This window comes from Balaenoptera ricei, chromosome 16 (genome assembly GCF_028023285.1).
Source record: "Balaenoptera ricei isolate mBalRic1 chromosome 16, mBalRic1.hap2, whole genome shotgun sequence".
In the NCBI taxonomy this organism is placed as follows: domain Eukaryota; kingdom Metazoa; phylum Chordata; class Mammalia; order Artiodactyla; family Balaenopteridae; genus Balaenoptera; species Balaenoptera ricei.
This window is the reverse complement of record NC_082654.1, coordinates 36,301,102-36,324,249: the sequence shown is the minus strand read 5'-3', so window position 1 is coordinate 36,324,249 and position 23,148 is coordinate 36,301,102. Positions and strand designations below refer to the sequence as shown.

The following is a 23,148-nucleotide window of genomic DNA, read 5'->3' as shown; positions in this document are numbered from 1 at the left end:
GTATTAATGCAGAGAAACAGTACAAGTTATCTATGAATTCCCGTTTTTTGGTGACTCCTTTTCTAAAATGCTCAGTTATAGTAATTCTCAAGAATTTCATTTCAGAAAAAAGGGGAGTAGGATTGAGTAGTTCTTAGTCATCAGAGACCCCTGTGGAACCTTTTAAAATCAGGCACATTCAGATCTCCACTGTTGGAGATTCTGACCCAGTAGGTTTGGGGTTGAGTTTGGGTATCTTTTTTTTAAGTTCCACAGGGGATTCTGATTCAGTGCCGAAACCCTAAGATGGACCATGGATATCTCCAAATTTGTTAAACAGCAATTTAGTTTTGTTATTAAATATTAACAACTCAGTTATACTGTAGACTGAAAGTTGGTAGTGTACCCAGTTTTTTATTGTACACTTGTTTTTTGAATGAATTTTGAAGAGCATACAACTTAAAATTTCCATAGCCATTTACTGGTGATTAGAGAAAACAACAATCCTGGGGATAATTGGGACAAAGGCTTATTATTATCCCCATTTTGTAGAAAAGAAAATTGAGACTTAGGCTCAATGATTTGCTCTAAACTTAAAGTAGTTATGTCATAGAGATAGGACTTTGGAGTCTTAGAATACATTATAATTTGTTTTAGTGAATTTATCTTATTACTTGTTTTTCTCAGATTATTCACAAGTTTTAATTCAAAACTGTGAACACATAATTCATGATGATGGGTGGAACAGTCAGAAATATTCTGGAAGATGGAAGAAAGCTGTAAATAATTGACAGCGTATTTGTTTGGAATTGACTGCAGAGAAAACAGTTTTTAAAATCAGAACATCTTATCTTTCCAAATCTTAGCCATCCTTTAAGATTCAGTTGAAGTTGGCATTCTCCCTGTTTTATATAGAAAATCAATTTAAAAAGACATTTTTCTTTTAATTATAAAACTTTTGTAAGCATATCATGGTTTGGAATTGGGTCAAATGCAAGCAGTTTGTTGCTTAACAGGTTGTGTTCTGTTAAGTGACTTCATTTGTTTGGTTTGTAAGTTGATTATCTAGAATGTAAACAAGTATCCCTGTAGATATGATATTCTGTAACTAAGGTCTCTAAAATGAGTTATAAAAGCATTCCTATACACATATGTTAACAATTAGTAGTATAAAATCTAACCACCTTAAATAGAGTTGTTTCCATGGGAAATAACATACTCTTTTCCACTCAGAGTATCTGGAAGATATCTCATAGATAAATCCTTTTTCTCCATAGTTACCCCAGGGGATAAGGCAAAGATGAAAGGCTGTAAGCAGAGTCCATTGGCTGGGGCTTCTTAGGATGGGGGCTTTTGCACAGCAAAGGAAACCATAAACAAGACAAAAAGACAACCCTCAGAATGGGAGAAAATATTTGCAAATGAAAAAACTGACAGAGGATTCATCTCCAAAATTTACAAGCAGCTCATGCAGCTCAATATCAAAAAAACAAACAACCCAATCCAAAAATGGGCAGAAGACCTAAATAGACATTTCTCCAAAGAAGATACACAGATTGCCAACAAACACATGAAAGAATGCTCAACATCATTAATCATTAGAGAAATGCAAATCAAAACTACAATGAGGTATCACCTCACACAGGTCAGAATGGCCATCATCAAAAAATCTACAAACAATAAATGCTGGAGAGGGTGTGGAGAAAGGGGAACCCTCTTGCACTGTTGGTGGGAATGTATATTGATAGAGCCACTATGGAGAACAGTATGGAGGTTCCTTAAAAAACTAAAAATAGAACTACCATATGACCCAACAATCCCACTACTGGGCATATACCCTGAGAAAACCATAATTCAAAGAGTCATGTACCACAATGTTCATTGCAGCTCTATTTACAATAGCCAGGACATGGAAGCAACCTAAGTGCCCATCAACAGATGAATGGATAAAGAAGATGTGGCACATATATACAATGGAATATTACTCAGCCATAAAAGGAAACGAAATTGAGTTATTTGTAGTAAGGTGGATGGACCTAGAATCTGTCATACAGAGTGAAGTAAGTCAGAAACAGAAAAACAAATACCGTATGCTAACACATATATATGGAATCTAAAAAAAAAAAAAAAAAAGTCATGAAGAACCTAGGGGCAAGACGGGGATAAAGACGCAGACCTACTAGAGAATGGACTTGAGGACATGGGGAGGGGGAAGGGTAAGCTGGGACAAAGTGAGAGAGTGGTAGTGTATATATGGACATATATACACTACCAAATGTAAGATAGAAAGCTAGTGGGAAGCAGCTGCATAGCACAGGGAGATCAGCTCGATGCTTTGTGACCAGCTAGGAGGGTGGGATAGGGAAGGTGGGAGGGAGATGAAAGGGAGAGGAGATATGGGGATATATGTATATGTATAACTGATTCACTTTGTTATAAAGCAGAAACTAACACACCATTGTAAAGCAATTATACTCCGATAAAAAAAAAATTATTTGCATGCTCCATTATATCAGTGTGCTTTATGAAATAATATACACACACTGAACAAAACATTTTAAGGGAAGGAATTAAAAATAAATGAAAATAGAAGTTCTGTTTTCTTCCTGCTTCCAAATCCATGCCTTACTCTTTGCAGAGCATTATTGTAGTATATGCTGCTAATACCTGAGGCTACTGAAAGGGCGTATCTTTCAAGGCAGTTCTTCTTAAGGTGTGCTCTGGCTCTGCTGGTGTCAGATTTGCCAGGAAAATTTTTTTAAAACGCAGGTTATTAGACCCTGCTTACTGAATTTACTGCTGAGAGTAGGGCCTGGTAATCTCCATTTTAAATAAATTCTTCAGGGAGGTTTTTTTTTTTTTTTTTAAACAGTTTAGGTTGGGAGGCCCCATTTATGGGCATCTCTTTTTTCCCTGGGCAAGCCTGGCTCTCCCTTGAATAAAATATCAGAATGTACTAACCTGACATCCATGAAGGGGAGCTGGGGGAGACTGAACCCCCTTCTCTTATTCCGCTTGTTCCATAAAATCAAAGATAAATGTATGTGTGTATATGTGCAGTTTGGGGAATACCTTCCTTAAATCCTCATAGGAATCCTTGGCCAAAGAAAAGGTTAAGAACAGTTGATATGAATTCATATACAACCTGCCAAAACCACTATAATCACATTCTTAACCACAAATATATTTGGACATAATTTAATCTTTTTAATGATTTAGAAAGCATTTCATTATAGTGTGAACATAAGCTCTTATTTTATAGTTATCTAAATGTATCAGTTGAACATTTGGATTAATAGAAAGCTAAATAACAAAAGAATTCGGTTTGAAACATTTTAAGTCTGAGGTGTCAGAGGGAGCCAAGTGAAGCCATCCTTTGTAACTGAGAGTTTATTATAATGCATGTACTTAAACCAACACAAGGGATATTTTTTAATTAACTACTCTTATATAAAAGAGGGAAGAAAGGAGCAATACATAAGTAAAAAGGTAACCTAATTTAGCTTTACTCTGGGGAAGAATGTTTAACAGGCTTTTAAGAAATGAATCAGCTTTTTGAAATGAAAAATAATTTGTGTTTGTAATAATGAATTGAAACAGTGCAAAGAGGTATGCACTGAAAAGTACACCTTCCTCCCACCCAAAACGCCCTCTGCCTTTTCTCCAGAGGCAACCACTGCTAGCAGTTCTTGTGTTTCTTTTCAGAAGTATTTTTACCTAGTCCGTCCTTCCTTTCTTCATTCTCCTCTTCCTCTCCTTCCTTCCTTCCTTCCTTCCTTCCTAATACCATGGTTTTTTCACCTGACAGTATATCTCAGAGATGGTTCTATAATATCCACTAGAGAGGTACCTCATTCCGTTTAAGGAGTCAGCATATTCCATTGCATAAAGGGGCCATAATTTTTGTTAAGTAAAGTTGAGAGATGTTTAGTGTGTCTAGTCTTTTGTGATTGGTGTTGCAGCGACCGTCCTTTCACCAATATCCTCAAGCATTTGTAAGGTATATGGCTATAGAATGCATTTCTAGTCTCTATAGGATACATTCCTATACTTATAGGAATTTGCTGGTGTGTGCTTATAAAATTTTGATACCTATTGCTGAAATGCTTTTCAAGACCCTGTACTGATTTAAAGACGCTGTGAGTCCCTGTTTATTTTTGTGTCACCTGTATATTACTAAACTTTTTCATCTTTGCCTATCTGGTAGTTTAAAAATGGCAAACAGAAGCCGAGCGTGTTTTATGTTTCATCTGCTATTCAGACCTTTACTTCATCCATTCTTATCAAATTTTCAATGACTCTTTTATGAGTTGGACAGCTGTAGAGTTGGGATGGGGCAGATTCTTTATGAGCCAAGTGTTTCTGCCAAACCAGCATTACTTCCCAGGCTTACTAAGTTACTACGACTGTCTTAAAGCCAGGCAGCCTCTGATCACTACCTGCTTCCTGGAGCCCTGGGGTGGGGGTAGGAACGACTGAAGTGGGGATTCTGAAGAGAAAGGATAAGATGTGACATTCCTGTCACTGCTGAAGGTCGAGCTGACCCTATGGGGCATTGTCACCCCCTCTTGACCCCTTTCTCTTGGTCCGTGCCACGGATGTTAGTTTGCCAGCACAGCCACCCTGGCAGCTTGGATTTGTTTGTCAAGCCTGATTACACCAGCATTGATAGTAAGGCTTATTTTTGTCATGGTACAAAACAGCCAATTCCTTTTATTGCTGTAAATCAAATAATGGCAAAACGAGAGCCGCGTATGCAGCTTCTAGCCCTGTCTTTTGGCCTGCACTGTTATGCTAGTAACCTTTCCCTGGCTTTATGTTCCTTCCCTGATTTTCCTTTTATCCTGATTTCCTTATCTATTTATTTTATGTTGAATGTCTTTTTTTATAAGCAGCTTCAAATCTCTTTTGGAAGTAAATGCAGAGTATCAACAAATAGCAAAAATGAGAACAAAGGAAAGGGAAGTTCAAAGTTGAAAAAAATGCATTCAATGCCATTTGATTTATAACAGCTCTGCTTTGACCGTTTATGGAGATGCTCTCTTTCTATTAGCATTTGAACAAAATGCCATTGGTAGTGCCATGTATTTCTTTGGCCAGTCAATAGACTGATAGGAACCACAGGCGTGGGCCAATTACTGGCACAAAAATAAATAATTTCTGGAGTAAGTAGAACATGCATACATTCCTTTTGGCTTATTTATTTATTTTTTCTTGGATTTCAGAGCAGTTAGTTTCCTTTTTCTAGAACAATCTGAAGTAACCTTCCAGAAACTGAGCCTCTCTTAGCAACCTCTCCTTATGTAGCTGACCATGAATTAGAGGGTCTCTAGACCCTATCTGTTGAGATGGTCTATAGACATATCACTGCTTCAGCTAGATTACAGCTAAACCATTCAAACCAAATGTGAAGGAATGGCTAACCATTGACTTTGTAAAGGGACAGATGTATTTGAACACAGAACCATGTAATGCCTGTGGAGTGAGCCATATCTATTTACATTTCTTTGTATCACGTTTGACCCTACCCCATTCTTAACATGTGCCAATTTTCCTTTTGGTTTTACCTGGTTTTTTCTTCTTGACAGGTTGCTTGTACACATTTAGATGTGGATTTAGTCTGCATAACTGTAGCAGAGAAGCTACCATTTTACTTCAAAAGACCCCCTATTAATGTGGTAAGTCACACTTTCCATTCTATATGAATCTCTACATGTGCATTAACACACTGGAAAAGGGGCAGAAGAAACTGCTGTTCTTAGAGGGGAAAAAACAAAGGCTAGTAATAAATAGGCAATTTAAAAAGAGGATTTTTTTTTTTCTAAACTGACTAAAGGTAGAAAGAAAGCTTAGAATAAAAAATATCCAGTGAATTACCAAGATGTGTTTGAAAGGCCTTAGAAGCTCAAATTTGTGAAGGAAATTTCCTAAGAGGATAGCTAATAATGATGGACACTTACAGTCTGAACGTTGAACATTAAGGGGACAGAGCAGCCAAGAAAAGAGTAGGACAAAATAGAGAGAGGGTCCCCAAGGCACCAGCAAACTGGAAAGGTGGGGTGGCAGGGACTGAAGGGAGCGGGGCCTGGAAAGCACAGTAAGCGTGGTCTCTGCAGAATTAAAATTTGCATTGAAATGTGCTGGCTCACACAAAAGCCCAGGGTTACTTTTATGATAACCTAAGAGGGGGGGCCATGCATTCAACAGATCTTGTGCTCCTTCCTCTGCTATAGAATTTTTCTCGTTACCTTTCTACATAATTTCTCTTGTTTTCCTCTACTCCTTATCTTCCACTTGTCACACCTTTTTATGTCTTACTCCATCATAAAAGTGATATTGTTTCACAATGGGAGCTGTAAGGTTGGCACAGCTGTCAACTATTTGCATTGGCAACCAGATCCTGGGAGGAGTTAGGATGCTTTTTTAGAATAGAGGCTTCCGAAGCTCTCTCCCATTCTCAAGAAGTGCTGTTGAAGGAGAAAGATGGTTTGACAGGCAGCCTAGATTACATCCCCAATCCTGTCAGAATTGGAAAATTAAAAATTTATGGATTTTTTTCAGGATAGATAACTCTCCTATTCTTTTGTCTCTGTAGAATCACAAGTTCTTCCATTTTTGTTTCCCTCTCCACTGCTAAGGAATTAGCTTGATGCTGAGAGTAGGGAGACAGTGAGAGGAGAAAATGATCTGTATGGTATGGAAAAATTGAATCCAATGTGGAAAAATTTAAGATGGCTTGTGTTCTACCCCTAAGTGTATGCTACTAAAGCTGTACTTGAAAAGTATTCAGAATTTTAAAGTTATATATTTAAAGGGCAAACTATAAAACAGCTCTTTTCTGACCAATAATGAGAGTACTACTGAACATATAACAATATTGGTTAAGCTCAAATCATTGTTTCCCCACATTCTTGCTGGTACTTAAATAAGTAAACACTAAAAAAAAAAAAGACCCTTAATCATCACATTTTAGAACTGGAGATCTATGTTGTTAAAAGTGGTAAAATGAAGAAGGAGAAGCTGTTCAGCTCTTCAGACACAGGGTTGGGACAGACCTGGTTGACTCCCCATCAGATGAGATCTCCGCTGTGCCCCAGCGACCATGATAAAAGGCTCAAACTAACACAGCACACAAGGTGATGACAGTCTTACTGGCCTCACATGTTGTTCCTCCCCAGAGCTAGTACACTCTGTCTCTAGAAGGTTGCCAAGGCTTTTTACCAACTTCACACTGCCAATCCATTTTCCATGTAGATGGCACCCTCCGTAAGTTGCTCTTAAACTTACAACTTTTTTACTTTTCTCTTCACCTTAACGAACTAGGAAGGCCGTTTTCTAGACGGCTTTGCCTGAGTAAACCCACATACGATACTGTGTCCTTGGCTGGGCGGAGATGGTGGCATGGGATGCTAAGGCCGAGTCCATGGCATGGACGGCCGTGCACAGCACGTAACTCCTCATGTCCCACAACAGTGATAAGCTGCCCAGTGGCTGTTATGGCTTCGTCTTTTGATTGGTTTCTTAGGAACATGCCCTGCTGTCCAACCCAGATTGTGAGCTTCTAGAGAGCACCAGCTGTGTCATGGTCCTTTTTTAATTACCCAGATACCTTGCCTGTAAGAGGTCTTCCCTAAAATCTGTCAATTGAACGAGTATATATCTAATTTTGTATGTCTGGGTACAGCTTGGGGAACACAGCCAAATCCTGTGAACCGTTAGTCCTCAGCTGGCTGTCGGGGCTTGGCAGGCAGCATCCACCGTGGGGGGAATGGGGTTTTGGGGCGGCGCGAGGAGGAGGTGCACTGGAGGCGGCAGCGCTAGGACAGCCCACCTCCTGATTCCATCTGTAAGTTCCTGAAGGTGCTATTTTTTGATGGATATTTTTGGCTTCATTCCCACATTTTTCAATTTAAGAATTCTGAAAAGTAAAAATTTGACAAGTGAGAGGGATAGGCAGTATTTAACACAGTGTCTGCTTTTTTAAAAATCTGGTATGAACATTTTACATATGTTGTTTAATAAAACCTAGATGATGGAGTAGAGGGAAGGCTGTGCAGGATTATTTTTAGCCCTCGTCTAGTGTAGAAGTAGGCTGCGGTGTGAATTGGTCAGGAAGCAGAAGAGTCCCTATTAATTCATTCACCTCTTTTTTATTTAAGAGAAACTGGAATTAAAAGTTAAATTAATTAAAATTAAATTAAAAGCTAGAAACATACAATAAAAGGTGTCCACCTTATTGTTCAGGGTAAATAATAGTAGTTGTATAGGTATGTGTATATTATTTGTACCTAATAATATCTATTCTGGTTATGGAGCTGTATGATTAAAGTATGGAAATATATTCATCATGAAAGTATAGAAGATGTAGTGAATGTGGGGAACAGTTCAGTCTTAAGTCTTGGTCCTTGCATGCTCTTTTGGCCCTGAGAATGAACTTGTCTTTGGCCATGAAAAGTGGATAGGTTGGCTTTATAAGGATCACTGTATTGAGCACAGATCTTAATTTGGATGGGGTGGTGAAAAATAGGAGCATTAAGATATTTAATTCATTAGCCTTTAGCCTAGAGGCCATAAGCCATGTGAGAATTATCAGCTCAGAAGGTTGGGATTTTAGGTCAAAGGGTATAGATTTTCACTTAAAAAAAGAACAAGTTCTGAGGCTCTAATGTACAGCTTGGGTGACTGTAGTTAGTAGTCCAGTATTGTAACTCAGAAGTGGTTGAGAGAGGATCCTAGGCACTCTCACCACAATCACCACACACACAAAAAAACAAAAAAACAAAAAAAATGGTTAACTATGTCAGGTGGTGGATGTGTTAATTATCTTGATCTCAGTAATCATTCTACAATGTAGAGTATATGTATATCAAATCATCACTTTGTAGACTTTAAATATATGCATTCTATTTGTCAATGATCCCTCAATAAAGTTAAAAAAAAAAAGAAGGAGGTTGGGATTATAAAGGAGGGCCCAGGAGCTAAAACATACCAAAGCACTCCTTATGTATAACTTTCAGCTCCCAATCCTTTTGTTATTTTCACCACATGCTTAGGGCACCATAATTTCAGTTATGTTAATTCCTGCTAAAATCTCCTACAAACCTCCTCTGGAGTCTTAAGTAAGTTGTATGGGAATCATTTTATCATGTAATAGTTGGGTTTCAAAAAAGTTAAATTCAACTCCTCTTCTTGGATAGCCAGATGGCTTCTAATTATTTAGCATTTTAAGGCTTAAGCACTTTCATACCTGCTCTAGCCCTGCAGCTTTAGGGTGGGGTAGATGTGAATTACCTCCTTGATGCAGGTGATGGAATTGAGACTCAGGTAGTTTGTGGCTCACAACAGATACTTGTCTCTCTCAAAGGTTGACTTGGGATTTGTACTTAAGCTTTGATCCTAAATCTGCTGTCATTTCCCACTGGGAAATGCTATTTAAAATTACTTTACAGCAGAGCTCTTTGTTAAGCACAGAATAATTCCATATTTTAAAACGTGATCTTTATGAATTCAGGTTTTGAGAAGAATTTTTTTAAGCAGCACGTATCTTCACCTTCCCTTTGATTTTTTTTTTTTTACAGTGTTAGTGCCATTCAACAATAACTTCAAGTTTATTGAGCCATTTCCAGTGATTGTATGTTTTATGCTCTCTTTCCGATGTTTTCCCCTCAGCATTTCCTTTAACCCTAATCCATTTCTGTCTTCATGGTCCAGTTAGTCTCCACTAGGAGAAATCCAGTAAATAGTATCTGAAGCAGTGAGGTTGTTCCAGGAGTCTTGCCATATATCCTTGAGTTGGGTGTGAGTGCTCTATAAACTTTGTTTTTCATCACACATATTGTGAACCTAACTATGTTAAGTACCTTATCGATCCAGTACTTGGAGCAGTGCCAGCAAACCTGTCAGGATCAAAAAAATGTCTGTGTGGCCAAAAAAAAAAAAAAAAAAAAAAACTATCAGAAACAAAGTTAGAAGGACTAATGACAGACTGGTAGAAATAGTTTCACTTATATCATAGACAGGTGACTAATCTCTGTAATATATAAAGAGCTCCTAGAAGTTGATACTGTTAAAAAAAAAAAAAAAAAGAGAGATGATCAATCCAAAAAAATGGATTAAGAATATGGAAAAGACATTTCACAGGAAAGGAAATACAAATGGCCTTTTAACAAATGAAAAGATGCTTAAATTCATCATGCTAAGAGAAATTCACATTAAAATCACCTCTCTGATTGGCACAAACCCAGAAGTTTGATGATACACTTTTGTGAGGCTGTGGGAAAGTAGGCATTCTCATACTTTGATTGTAGCAGTGTAATTGGAACAATGCTTATGGGGCAGTGGGTAATTTGGCAACAACTATCAAAATTATAAATGCTTTACCCTCTGACCTAGTGTATTAGTTTCCTGGGGCTACCATAACAAAGGACCACAAATGGGGTGGCTTAAACTAACAGAAATGTATTGGCTCACAGTTCTGGAGACTGGGAGTCTGAAATCAAGACATTACTGGGGTTATGCTCCCTCTGAAACCTTAGGGGAATCCTTCTTTGTCTCTTCCTAGCTTTTGATGGTTTGCTGGCAATCTTTGGTGGTCCTTGGCTTGCAACTGCATAACTCCCATCTCTACCTCTGTCTTTACAACATGTTCTTTCTCCCTGTCTTCACATGGCCATCATCTTATAAGGACACCAGTCCTACTGGATTAGGGGTCTGCCCTATCCCAGTGTGACCTCATCTTAACTAATTACATCTACAATGATGCTGTTTCCAATTAAGGTTACATCCTAAGGTACTGAGGATTAGGACCCCAGCATAACCTTTTATGGGGGGAAACAATTGAACCCATAATATCCAGCAATCCCACTTTAGTGTTTATTCTACAGATAGACTGGAACGACCCAAAATCTATCAGTAGAGGCTTGGGTAAATGCCATACCGCTGCAGTGGCGTACTCTGCAGCTGTAAAGCAATGCTGAAGTTAGGAGCTGACGTGGAAAACCCTTCAAGTCAGAACCAGAATGTAGTAGGCTACCTGTGGGGTAAGAAAGAGGAAAAATAATAATATATATTCATGTTTGCTTGTATTTGTATGAAGAAACTCTGGAAAAAGACACAAGAAGTTAGTGAAAGTGATTATGGGAGGTGTGGGTGGGGCAAGTGGGAGCAGAGATACAGTGAAGACTTTTTATTGCTTTCTTATGTTACTTGATTTGTGAATCATGTGAACAAGTTACCTGTCTCAAAGAATGATACCAGGAATGACACCAAGAGTATCATCCTTTCGAATTCAATAAAGAACTAATTTTTATGAAATTAACAGGGAATCTGTATATTGTCCCAGTAATCAACCCCCTATTTCCTTTCTCTCTTCTTTCTCTTAAGCTTTGCTTAGTTCTTGGAATTTTACCATCACCATCTCTTTTCAAATATCACACACCTGTTCTTGGTATGTAGCATCGTTATGACTGTTATTTCTCATTAGTAAAGAAATCATCTGCCTATTCCAGAACCTTTGGTCAGAGATGCAAACAAAAGCTAATCAGGCGGGCACTGGCATTCTTTATGAAAAGGCTGTTATGAACAATCAGTTGATGAGCTTAAGGCAATTTACATTAAAATGGTCTTAGAAGCAGGAGCTCAGGTAATGAGTCTGTATTTCATCTATCTAAAAATTTTAAATAAGGTGTTATGAAAGAAATGTTCACAACCTTCAGTAGCACATTATCTTCAGTTTCTCTGAGAGTTTTCAGCTTGAAAGTGAATTTGATTAATGTACTAAGATCAGAATCAGAACTTTTTTCTTAAAAAATAATTAAGCGGATAATTATGTCCATTTAACCCTCTCCACCCCCACAAAAAGGAGTTTTTATTTTGATCTGGTCCCCAAGTGTGGGGGGCAGCAAATTTTCCAGAATCCTTTGGGACCTGGTCACCTAGTTCTGTGTGTCATCACATCTTTTATGTCCCCTCTTCTCCATCCTACCGACTTGTGTTTTAGTTCAGCAGCTAGAGGGATGAGGAAGAGAAATACCTGTAAGTAAGCCTCTTTGGCTAATTAGTAGTTTTAGTAAGAGAAATAGCCAGGGGGATAGTTGAGACTACGGTTAAAGGACATGTTTTGGTTTATCTGTGAATTTCAGGTTGCCAAGTTAACCCTGGTTTCTTTTGTGATGGATAATCCGTAGTGAACAGCATTATCACATGACCTCTTTTCCATAAGCTACTATTTATTCACTCAGAATATAAATATATTAAATGTTTTTTGTATAAAAGACAGTTCTGTGTTACAAAGAAGTATCATGATACCAGCTCTCAAGTGTACAAGTTAGGCAGGGAGAATGAGGTATATATTTATGGCACAAAGAGTATCATAACAGACATCATTCGCAGATATAATTAACACAAGCCAAAGAATTGGAGGCAGGAAAAAGTTGTCTAAAAAGGGGAGAGGGGGAGGTTGCAGTGTGGAAAATAGCATGTAAATGCTAATTAAACTAATATCAGATATATAGGGAAATCTAAAATAAAATCTGGGCACCTCAAGGCAGGCAGAAAAGTTAAGGAAAGGGAAGATTGGGGGGTGGGCAGAAGAAAAGAAGTCTGTGTTCAGGAAGGGCAAGTGGAAGGAATCTGACAGGCACATGTGAATTAAATCAAGGTGGGTGGACTGCCAGATCTGAAGAAGACAGGTTTTTCCAGTCCTTGTAACACTCAGGAGTAGACCTCCAGCAGTCACAGCTGGACCAGTCCCAGCTCATCCTCTGGGTAATAAATAGAAAATCGTTTGCCAGGCAGAGACTTGGACCATACTGCCTGGTCTTTGCCTGCTTTTCCCCCTTTGCTCCTTTGAAAGACCGCTGCAACCAAGCGACTTCGCCGTCCTGACTCTGATTATCACTTCCATGCTAAAATCCTTAGATGCTTCGTGTGGCTGTTAAGATTAATTCTGTCTCCGTTTGGCACTTCCCATCCTCTTCAGCCCCCGCTCTCCCACCACAGGGCTCTCCTCATTCTCTCCTCCCCAGCCTTTGACTTTCTCTGCATGCTCCCATGCTTCCTCCAACCCTAGAGCCTCTTCACATACTGCCCCCTCCCTCTGCAAACGCTCCTCTCTCTGCTAGTCAATTGATTAAGTCCTTCCTCACCCACTCCCAGACTTCTTGATGGCACTTAGCACAGTGGAAGTTTTGTGTTTTTGTGTAATTAATTATTTGATGGTCTCCCCCACTAAACTGGAAGCTCTTACAAGAGAGGGACCATGTCAGCTTTTGCTCACCCATTCCCCCGCACAGCTGGCTTAAAAACCTATCTGTTGTGAATGGATGAAGATTTGAATCACTCATCAGGGAAGCTGCATAGTGTAGTAGATCCAATTGCCACTTCTTCCAGGCTGTTTTCTTACCTGTGGATGCCTACCTATTAAGAACATCTTAAATAAGAAAGAAGTTTCTTTATCTCATGTAAAAGGCCAAGCTGGTATGGTAAGCTGGGCAGAATTGTCAAGGGCCCAGGTTGCTTTCATCTTTTTTGCTGGGCATCCATGAGCCCCGTTTAAGATCAGGGGCTCTGTTAGTAAAGAAAAAGGGGAGAAGAGAAGAGATAGCGGGGCAGTTAGCTGTCTCTGCCGCAGTGCCTTCTAAAGGTATTGTAGGGGTTAAGTAAATACATAAGACTCTTAGCACAGTGCCTAGCGCATGGCACTCAACTGTGGCTGTTAGTTTCTTCCTTCAACATATGCATAATAAATGACTTACCTGAGAGGGGTTCCACTCCTGTTCTTTGGACATTTTTCAGCTCATTTCTTTGTCTCTTCATTCTTGGGTCAAATTACTTGGTTTACTATGTTTGCAAACAGTTTATCCTGCATGTAGGGAACACATCTCCAGTTTCCTTTTGATAGTTCATGGAGTAGTAGCCCTTCTGCCACCCCACTGGGACGTTGCTCTCCTCAGCCTCTTGATGATTCCTGTTTATATAAAGTCAGCTTCCCCACAGCTAAAATAAACTCTGTTGAGACAGGGCCAAAGATCTGTTTTCTTCTCCCGTAGATGGTGCCATTCGGGCACAAATCCGCCTTTATTCAAGGCTGTACCTGGACATGCAGGAGGTGGGCAGTGCGGGGAGAGGGGTGTGAGGAGGGAGGTGAGGGGGAAGTTCAGTGAAAATAAAGTAAGACAGTGTGTGTTTAGCTTTGACAGTTTATTTTCTTTATTTCCTGTGAAGGCAATTGACCGAGGTGTGGGCTTTGAACTTGTCTATAGCCCCGCTATCAAAGACTCCACAATGAGAAGGTACACAATTTCCAACGCCCTCAATTTGATGCAGGTCTGCAAAGGAAAGGTATGGTTCCATAATTTTAGGATATTTTTCAAACCTAGCAGTTTATTATTATTAATATACTGGGGTTATCAAGCTGACCCCATTTCCTTAAAGCAGAAAGTTCTCAAGGCACAGCAACAGATTCTCCCATTTCAAAGAGCTCTGCAAGTTTTAAGAGAAAGAAAAATATCCTAGGGAAGAATAATATGAGGGGGGAAAAGTGTTGAAAGTCTTTATCTTTCAGTGAAGAATTGGCCGTTTACCTACTGTGAAAGAATCATCTAGATACAGTTATCATCATTGAGTTGAATTAAGGTTATATGACCTTTTCAACTAGTTTTTTAAAACTAATGCATCTTTTCTAAGATCTGTTGGGAAGGCTTCTTGTTCTATTTCTTATTTTAGGCTGCCTTTAGTTTGGTATGAGGTCTTTCAGCCTTTCACTTTATTTACCTTAACTTTAGAAGAAGTTGGTATTTATGTTAAAACTTGATTACTGGTTATTTGTATTATAAGACTTCAATTTTTTTGACATTTATCTAAGATTAATATTGATTACTTTCTATTTCGTAGAATGTAATTATATCTAGTGCTGCTGAAAGGGTAAGTCTGGCATTAAGTACTTTATTTTCCCTTTTCAAGTTAAGTTAGTCATGTAATAAAGGTTTATTGCATGTTTTCATTTTTAATTGCATTTGCTCATTGTAATTGCTGAAGAGTAAAATTTATCTCCATTCCTTTGGGGCTTCAAATTTTGCTTATATAAATAGTTTTTCCTTTAAATTGTTGCAAAATGCTTTTCAAGGATCTTTTATATTTTCAAAAATGTAAGTAACCTGTCAAAATTATAAGGACTTAAATTTATGCAGTTGACTTCCTTGTTTTTAGATACTTAAGCATCCTGTTTACTGCAGATGAAGTCACTGAAATGTTATGAATAACTTCTTTCATATCTATTTTTTGTTCATTTTATTTTAGCCTTTAGAAATAAGAGGCCCATACGATGTGGCAAACTTGTATCCTTTTCTGAGTAAGAAGTCATTGAAATTTTCTTTTGGGAAATTTGGAATTTGGTATGTTATACTTTAACAAGATTTTTTAACCTTTTACTATGAATTTATCAATTAATAGCTTCAAAACCAAATTACATCAGGTTGTGAGAACTTCATCCTTTTGTTTTCTGGATTAAGGGTGAAATAGAAAAAGGGGGAAAGAAGGACTCTATAAAAGCTTAGAGTTAAATGAGTCTTTTCTCAAATGCCTGTTCCATTTGGACTAAAAACTATAGAATTAAAGTGTCTCTCTCAGTGCCTCTCCCTGGTGAACTGGCATTGTCAGTTATGTTTCTGTTAGTCTCCTGTCCTCAGCTGACTCTGGGTTGAAATCTTTAACGACCCCCCAGAGGGTTGCTGTTTGGGCTGTCGGAAAGTGACGCCAAGGCCGCAGTGTCCACCAACTGCCGAGCGGTGCTTCTGCACGGAGGTGAGCAAGTCCTTCCAAGAAAAACACCGAGTGGTCATGTTAAGAACCAGTCATTTCTGTGAACAGTTGAGCCATATCTACTTTCATTATCCTGCCCCTCAGAGTTCCTTTAGGGTCATCTTTTCTGAACCTGTTTAGCCATACCCATCAGTGCTTTCTCACCCTTTACTTCAGGTTTTATTTTCTGTAATTTGTGGAATGAATATAGTTTGCCTTCCAGAAATGAGTATTGAATGTGTTCTCTCCAGTTCTGCACGTGTGTCCCCGCCTACATTTTGATAGGCTTCTAAACTCCCTTTTTCCTCCATAGGGACATGGTTTCCCTGCTGAAAATCACTGTTTTAGAGAACTGAACGGTGAAAAATATATGTTAAGCCAGTTATGAGGAACGCAAAAGCACCAAATACATTTTTAAAAATCCCGCTAACAAACTCAGATCATAACTTTTCACATTTATTACAACTTGTGATTCTTTTCTCATTTTTGGTTTACATGTTCAATTATGCACAGACTACACATTTTTTACTCACATTTCATTTATATGTATCTTCCTCCTCACCTTAATTTCACTACTTGAAGGCACTGAATTTCTTATTCATCAGATGATAAAAATTGAACTAGAAGTGTTTGACATGCTAGGACTTTGGAGAATAAAAATGAGGCTTTTTAAAAGAAAAATATTTACACTTTTCATCTGCTGTTTTATCTTCATTCTCTTTGTAATTTTTAGCATTACTGGTAGTGGTCAAGAAGTAATTGACTTGATATCACCCAGATGAATGTTAAACTTCAGAATTGGTTGCTACATATAAACTGGGTGATTTAGCATATGAATAGTTAGGTTATTGAGGGCTTGTGTATTATGTCTGAATTTTAGTGGTCTGGTTTCCACTTCGTAGAACTGGTTAGTGTATTAACTTACCATGAATTAGATGATTTTGCTTTTGTTTTCAACATTTTTAGTTTGAGATTGTTGTATTATATAGCCTAGACCCATCACATAAGCTCTGGGAATGACCAAATTAATTAAAACTTTATCAAGATTTTCTTGAAATTAGGGAACAGTTGGTTCACACTGGTAGTTCTGCCATTATTTTTGTCTACTTTAAATGAACATAAGGAATCGTCAAGATTTGGATAACAATTAGTGGTCTAAAACAGACTGAGACAAGGAAAGGAAATTAATTTTTAAAATTTAGTAGGGAAAAATATGAAGATCTGTGCTTCATAAAACTCAGCTATTCAAAATAAGTTATATATAAAGCTAGGCTTTTACAGAAGCTAAACTAAAAGAAGCCTTGTGGACTTTAGCATTCCCATTCATTCTAGTTGTGCCCGGGACAGTCCTAGTTTATGCCTGCTGTCCCTGCAGAATTAACAGCACATCTACAGGATGTTATAATTACCCTGACTTTAGTTGACATTGGGATGAATTTGAGACAGCAGTTTCAAAATTCAATTTACTAGGACTGCAAATTCAGCCTAAGGTTACATTAGAAGAAATACAAGATTCTGAGGCAGGAAGATTCAAAGTGTCATCATTATCCTCTGCACTGATAAGTCCCGGCTGGCATCTGTATCATCCTGAGTGCCACATTTAAATAGGACAGCACTGCACTGAAGCACTACCAGAAGATGGTTAATTCTTGGAGGGTGTGAAAACCTTATCATGAGAGCAATTGTTGAAAGCAGTGCAGGAATGGATACCTGGAAAACTGAAGACTTGGGACACGCAGTAGCTGGGCTTCTACATTGGAAGGCTTGCTACAAGGCATCACAGTTAGATGGGTCCTGTGGGATTCTAGAAACCAATGAATAGCAGTTCTAAGGAGGTTGTGGGGAGGGGACAGAGGAAAGAGGTTCAAGATCTAAAAGAGTTACTTTATCTGATAATTATAAAAGTCTTGTTTTTCAACGGTTTATAATCCGTTGTCTTAGATTAAGAAGTAAGTGTTCATGTGATGTAAAAAAAAATATTTCTGAGGTGGAACTAAAATAATTTTGAAACTAATGCATTTTGTTTTGTTACAGAGTATTGATTTTCACAATTTAATTTTTGTCTTTTTATTCGTTCCACTGATTTTTAGACTTTTACTCATAATCATAGTGATAAAATAAACATCTCTAAATGTAACATTTTTTGGAAATCATGGACAATTTCTGTTTATTTTGAGGTTCTCTGATTATGTTGGTATTTTAATGACCTTGAGAGCAGTTTTGTCCCTTTTATAAATTAAAATGCTTTTAAATAACTGGCAAAGATTTAGTAGACTTGGTAAATTAATCCTGATAAATGAGAAGGTAATGTTTAACTTTTAGAATTGACTTTTGTACATGAAATAAGAAATAATTCTTAACTAAATTTATGTTTATCAAATCCTTTTGATTTTTATCTCCTTTGTATCCAAAGGGTCACTCTTTCTCTCCTCCCCAGTCCTTCCCTGTTTCCTAAGGACTAAGCTTAAATCTCTTTTCACAGCACTGTGGCCCTTCACAAGCTACCAGCCTCGTTTCCCCCTAATTTTTTCATGCTCCTCCTTTACACCGGCCATATCGTCCCCAAAGTGTATTAGATTCTTCGTACCTCTCTCTCTATGCCTTTGCAAAGGAACACTTTCCTCTCCTTTCCTTTTCCTTCTTCCCTATTCTTAGCATCACTTCTTTCATGATACTTTCCAGATTCATCCAGGCAGAGTTACTTCTTGTGGTGCCTCCATTCCTATTATATTTGCCCCAGATGTGCTATCTCAGTGTGTGGTAGGAAGAAGCACTCTATTAGGCATCCTGAGATCCTCTGTAGATGACACAGAGCCTGGCCCCTTAGTACATTTTTAGCAGAAGTTAGCTACATTTAAGTTGAACTCTGCTAGCAACCTGACCTAAACATTTAATAATTCCCATTCTTCTTTGTTCACTGTCACCAATATATAAGAGATCAATAACCATGTGCGTTATTCCTCATTCACTTAACAAGTATTTCTTAAACACCTGTTAAATAACCAGGCATTGTTGGATGTTCACCACACAATTGATTCTTCAGAGGTATAATCGTGATCTAGTGGGGGACACAGATAATGAATGGTCTGTGCTGTAAAATGAAGTGAGCACACACACAACCAGGGAAGCAGACTGTTGTAGTTGCCGTCTTGATTCATTTGTCTTTCTACCACACTTTAAGCATGTGCTGCACCAAGCTCTGAAACTTGGGTTTTGGCTACATAAGATGCCTCGGACAGACCATTAGAGATAACCTGCCCTATAGTTTTACCCTTGGGGTAGTCCCTTTGGAATGAACTAGATGTTAAAAATATACAGATATTTGTAGAAGCTGGTGGTGGGGAAAGGTGAGAACTGTAAATGGCATCAACACTCACAGCAGTTTATTATGGTTTCATCATTTACTCATGCTGTAAGTCACAGTAACATGGGGATGCTTGTTAAAACCACCTCTTTTGAAATCATGGCTTAACTTCGGGCACTTTGGTTTCCCTGTTTGTCTTATAGAAACTAGAAAAACTGCTTTTGGAATTATTTCCACGGTGAAGAAACCTCGGACATTAGAAGTAGATGATGATTCTCTTCCAGCCTGCAAGAAAGCCAAGTGTGAGAGCTGAAACGAGTCCCCCTGTCTCTGTCAACACTCCCTTCTGCCTTTTGAGAATCCATCAGCCACAACAGAAACGGAACCTCCGTATGATTCACTATTTTCACTTGAAGCTAGATACCCGTAGTGTATAAAAGCAGTCTTATATTTAACCCATTAAAATAACAAAACCTAGTAAAGCATTAAAAAAAAAAAAAAAGGCTGCCCCCATAATGAATTTAGATATTTTAAGAGAAAAGCAAAGACCAGTTCATTTATCCTTTCCGTTAAGTGATAAATGGAAGGTATAATTGAATAAGATGTTTCAATATTTCAAGAGACTCTTTAAAAATGTTTCTTGCTCATTTAAAAGTTCATGCTTTTCAGCTTTACTTGATATACATGGCTTATTTTTTAATTTTACTACTCAAAAAGTGGTTATTTTGAGGACTCTTAAAACTTATGTTAAGGGGTTGGCTTTTAGTTGATCTACTCTTGCTTTAAGCCTCTCTTTCATTATGGTCATCAAGTCCAAGTCCTTCCTAAAAGGAATTGCTATAAAATTTGTGGAAGAAAAGGGAAAGTGCACGTAAAATCACACTTGGCCTCTTCCTTTGCTGCTTCTTACCTCCGTGATGTCCTTGAAATAGGATTCCTTTTAGTTGGAAGCCCCTGAAAACCTAATATTGATTTTCCTAATTGCTATAGTAAAAATCTCAAAGCACTGGACTCAATCAACTTTGGAAATAATTTTTTTAATAACAGGATCATTATATTAAGGAGAAGTAGCCTTTTTTGTAAATATCTGCATTTATACTATATTGATATTAAGAACATCATTTAAATGAAGCTAAGAACACTGTTCTGAGAGTCAGAGAAAAGATAATTTTAAAAAGAGAAAGCTTTACACCAGACTCACTTATGAATTTAGATCCTTAAATAAGATATTGGTAAAACAGAGTATACCATAACCGGGTGAGATTTATTCTAGAAATGTAAGGATTTTTCAGTTCTTTTCAATGTACTATACTTTATCATATTAATAGGTCAAATGAGAAAAATCAGAATCATCTTAATAGATGCCAGTAAGACATTTGATAAAATTTAAAGTCCATTCCTGATTTTAAAAAAATAAACAAGAATAAAAACCCTTGACAAAATACAAATAGAAGAATATTTCACACATACATGTATATGTTCATTTCTCTTTATATATTGTATATATATTAAGCATCATGGTTCTAAAAATAAAGCATTCTTTACTTCCTCTTAAGCAATATGATGGATTAGCCTACTACACTCCCTCCATAAAACTCATGGCCACTGCTCCTGAACCCTCACACCCAGAGTCTGCCACTTCCTTGAGAGTGCCAGCTTGCTTCTGCCTTCACCCCACTTGGATTCACCAAAAGTTAGGTGTGTGTTTATTCACGAGTCTGTTTATGCCATTGTATTTAGCATTGTAAAATTAATATAAGTTAATTTAAAATTATAAAAACTGATGAACCAGGAGGGGAAAAAAAGGAATTCCCTGGAAAATTAATGCTTTTGAAAAGTTTGAAAAAGATGAGTCATTAAAAAGAATTGTCAAAATAGGTGTGAGCAAGACAACTAGATTTAGAGGAGATCCAGTGGAAATTCTGCACTTGGATTGCTTTCCAGAGCCTTTATAAGTTCTTTTTTCATCTTCTTTTTTTTTTAATTGAGGTAACATTGTTTATAACATTGTTTTAAGTGTATACATTATAATTCAACTCGTGTACATTACAGCTTGCCAGCAGAAGTTTCATCCATCACCATACAGTTGACTCCTTACCCGTTTTGCTTTCCCGCCCATCCCTCCTTCCCCGCTGGTAACAACTACTCTGTTCTCTTTATCTATGTGTTTGTTTTTGTTTCATTTAGTTTGTTCTTTTTCTTTTTTTTCCCCCCACATAAGAGTGAAATCATACAGTATTTGTCTTTCTCTATCTGACTTATCTCATTTAGCATAATACCCTCAAGGTCCATCAGTGGTGTCACAAATGGCAAGATTTCCTCTAACTTTATGGCTGAGTAGTATTCCATTTTATATATATGTGTGTGTGTGTGTGTGTATGTGTGTGTGTGTGTGTGTATATACACACACCACATCTTTATCCACTCATTTCTTGATGGACATTTAGGTTTTTTCCATATCTTGGCTATATAAATAATGCTGTAGTGAACATAGGAGTATGTATATATTTACGAATTTGTGCTTTCATATTCTTTGGATAAATTCCCAGAAGAGGAATAGCTGGATCATATGGTAGTTCTATTCTTAATTTTTTGAAGAATCTCCATAGTGTTTTCCTTAGTGACTGGACCAATTTACATTCCTACCAATAGTGTATGAGGGTTCCCTTTTCTCGACATTCTCTCTATAACATTTCTTATTTCTTGCCTTTTTGATAATAGCCATTCTAACAGGCTATCAGGCGTGCCATAGGTATTAGCATTATCTTTCCGCATATATCTCCTCAGGCAAGGGAAACAAATGCAAAACTAAACAGCTGCACAGCAAAAAAACTATCAACAAAACGAAAAGACAACCAACAAGGACCTACTGTATAACACAGGGAACTATAATCAGTATTCTGTAATAACCTATAAAGGAAAAGAATCTGGAAATATATATATGTGTGTGTGTGTGTGTGTAAAAAAGTTTTTGTCAGGTTAAAAAAAAAGACTACTTACTGAATGGGAAAATATTTTAAAATCACATATCTGATGAGGGGTTAATAGCCAAAATATATAAAAAACTCATACAACTCAACAACAAAAAACCAAACAACCCAATTTAAAAATGGGCAGAGGGGGCTTCCCTGGTGGTGCAGTGGTTAAGAGGCCACCTGCCAATGCAGGGGACATGGGTTCGAGCCATGGTCCGGGAAGATCCCACATGCCGCAGAGCGACTAAGCCCATGCGCCACAACTACTGAGCCTGCAAGCCACAACTGCGGAACCCATGTGCCACAACTACTGAAGCTCACATGCCTAGAGCCCATGCTCCACCGCAATGAGAAGCCCACACACCGCAACCAAGAGTAGCCCCCACTTGCCACAACTAGAGAAAGCCTGCGTGCAGCAACAAAGACCCAACACAGCCAAACATAAATAAATAAAAATAAAAATGGGCAGAAGATCTGAAAAATGTCCAATATGTCTTTGGACATTTTTCCAAAGAAGATGTACCGATAGCCAATAGGCACATGAAAAGATGCTCAACATTACTAATTATGCAAATCAAAGCTAAATGAAATATCACTTTTCTTTCTTCTTTAAAGAAACTGGAACTCAAGAACAAACTGTAGATCTCCCATCAGTGGAGCCATACTTCCAAGAATAGGCTTTGACCTTTCTTTAAAAGATTGGCACGTGAGTGTACATTTATATATTTTAAACTTAAAATGTCTAAGGGGATGTATGTTCAACTTTTTTTTGATGCCCCACCATAATCTGCTTTTTCAACCAACTGACTATATTTTAGCCCCAACTGTACCAGGTATAATATTGAGATCTTTCATGTTATATTAGAAAGGAGGAAAAGTTAATGACACAATATGAGTCTTCTTGAAAAATTCAAGAAAAGCAACTGGGTAAAGGTTAGAAATACAGGTGCTTTTTAGCACCTGTATTTCAAATACATTTGTTACGTATTTGCAGTTGTGCCTGCTTTCTGTTTATGAACAGGTGCTTATCCTATTGTTCAAAATAGGAGGGCATGAAGGCTGGTTACCAGTGAAGAGCAGCAGGTGGGCTTC

The 23,148-nt window shown here is 37.8% G+C and overlaps 1 protein-coding gene across 2 annotated transcripts in view; it reads left to right on the top strand.

Annotated features, from left to right (window-relative positions):
- The window catches only part of RPP30 (ribonuclease P/MRP subunit p30), a 29,605-nt gene extending 7,586 nt beyond the window's left edge, over window positions 1-22,019 (top strand). For both annotated transcript variants that reach the window (XM_059899313.1, XM_059899312.1), the window contains 6 exons: window positions 5,568-5,657; window positions 14,203-14,319; window positions 14,872-14,901; window positions 15,277-15,314; window positions 15,701-15,780; window positions 19,285-22,019. In XM_059899313.1, coding sequence (XP_059755296.1) covers window positions 5,568-5,657; window positions 14,203-14,319; window positions 14,872-14,901; window positions 15,277-15,314; window positions 15,701-15,780; window positions 19,285-19,394 — 465 coding nt within the window. In that variant the 3' untranslated portion in view covers window positions 19,395-22,019. The remainder of the gene's footprint in view (window positions 1-5,567; window positions 5,658-14,202; window positions 14,320-14,871; window positions 14,902-15,276; window positions 15,315-15,700; window positions 15,781-19,284) is intronic.
- The last annotated feature ends 1,129 nt before the right edge of the window (window positions 22,020-23,148 follow it).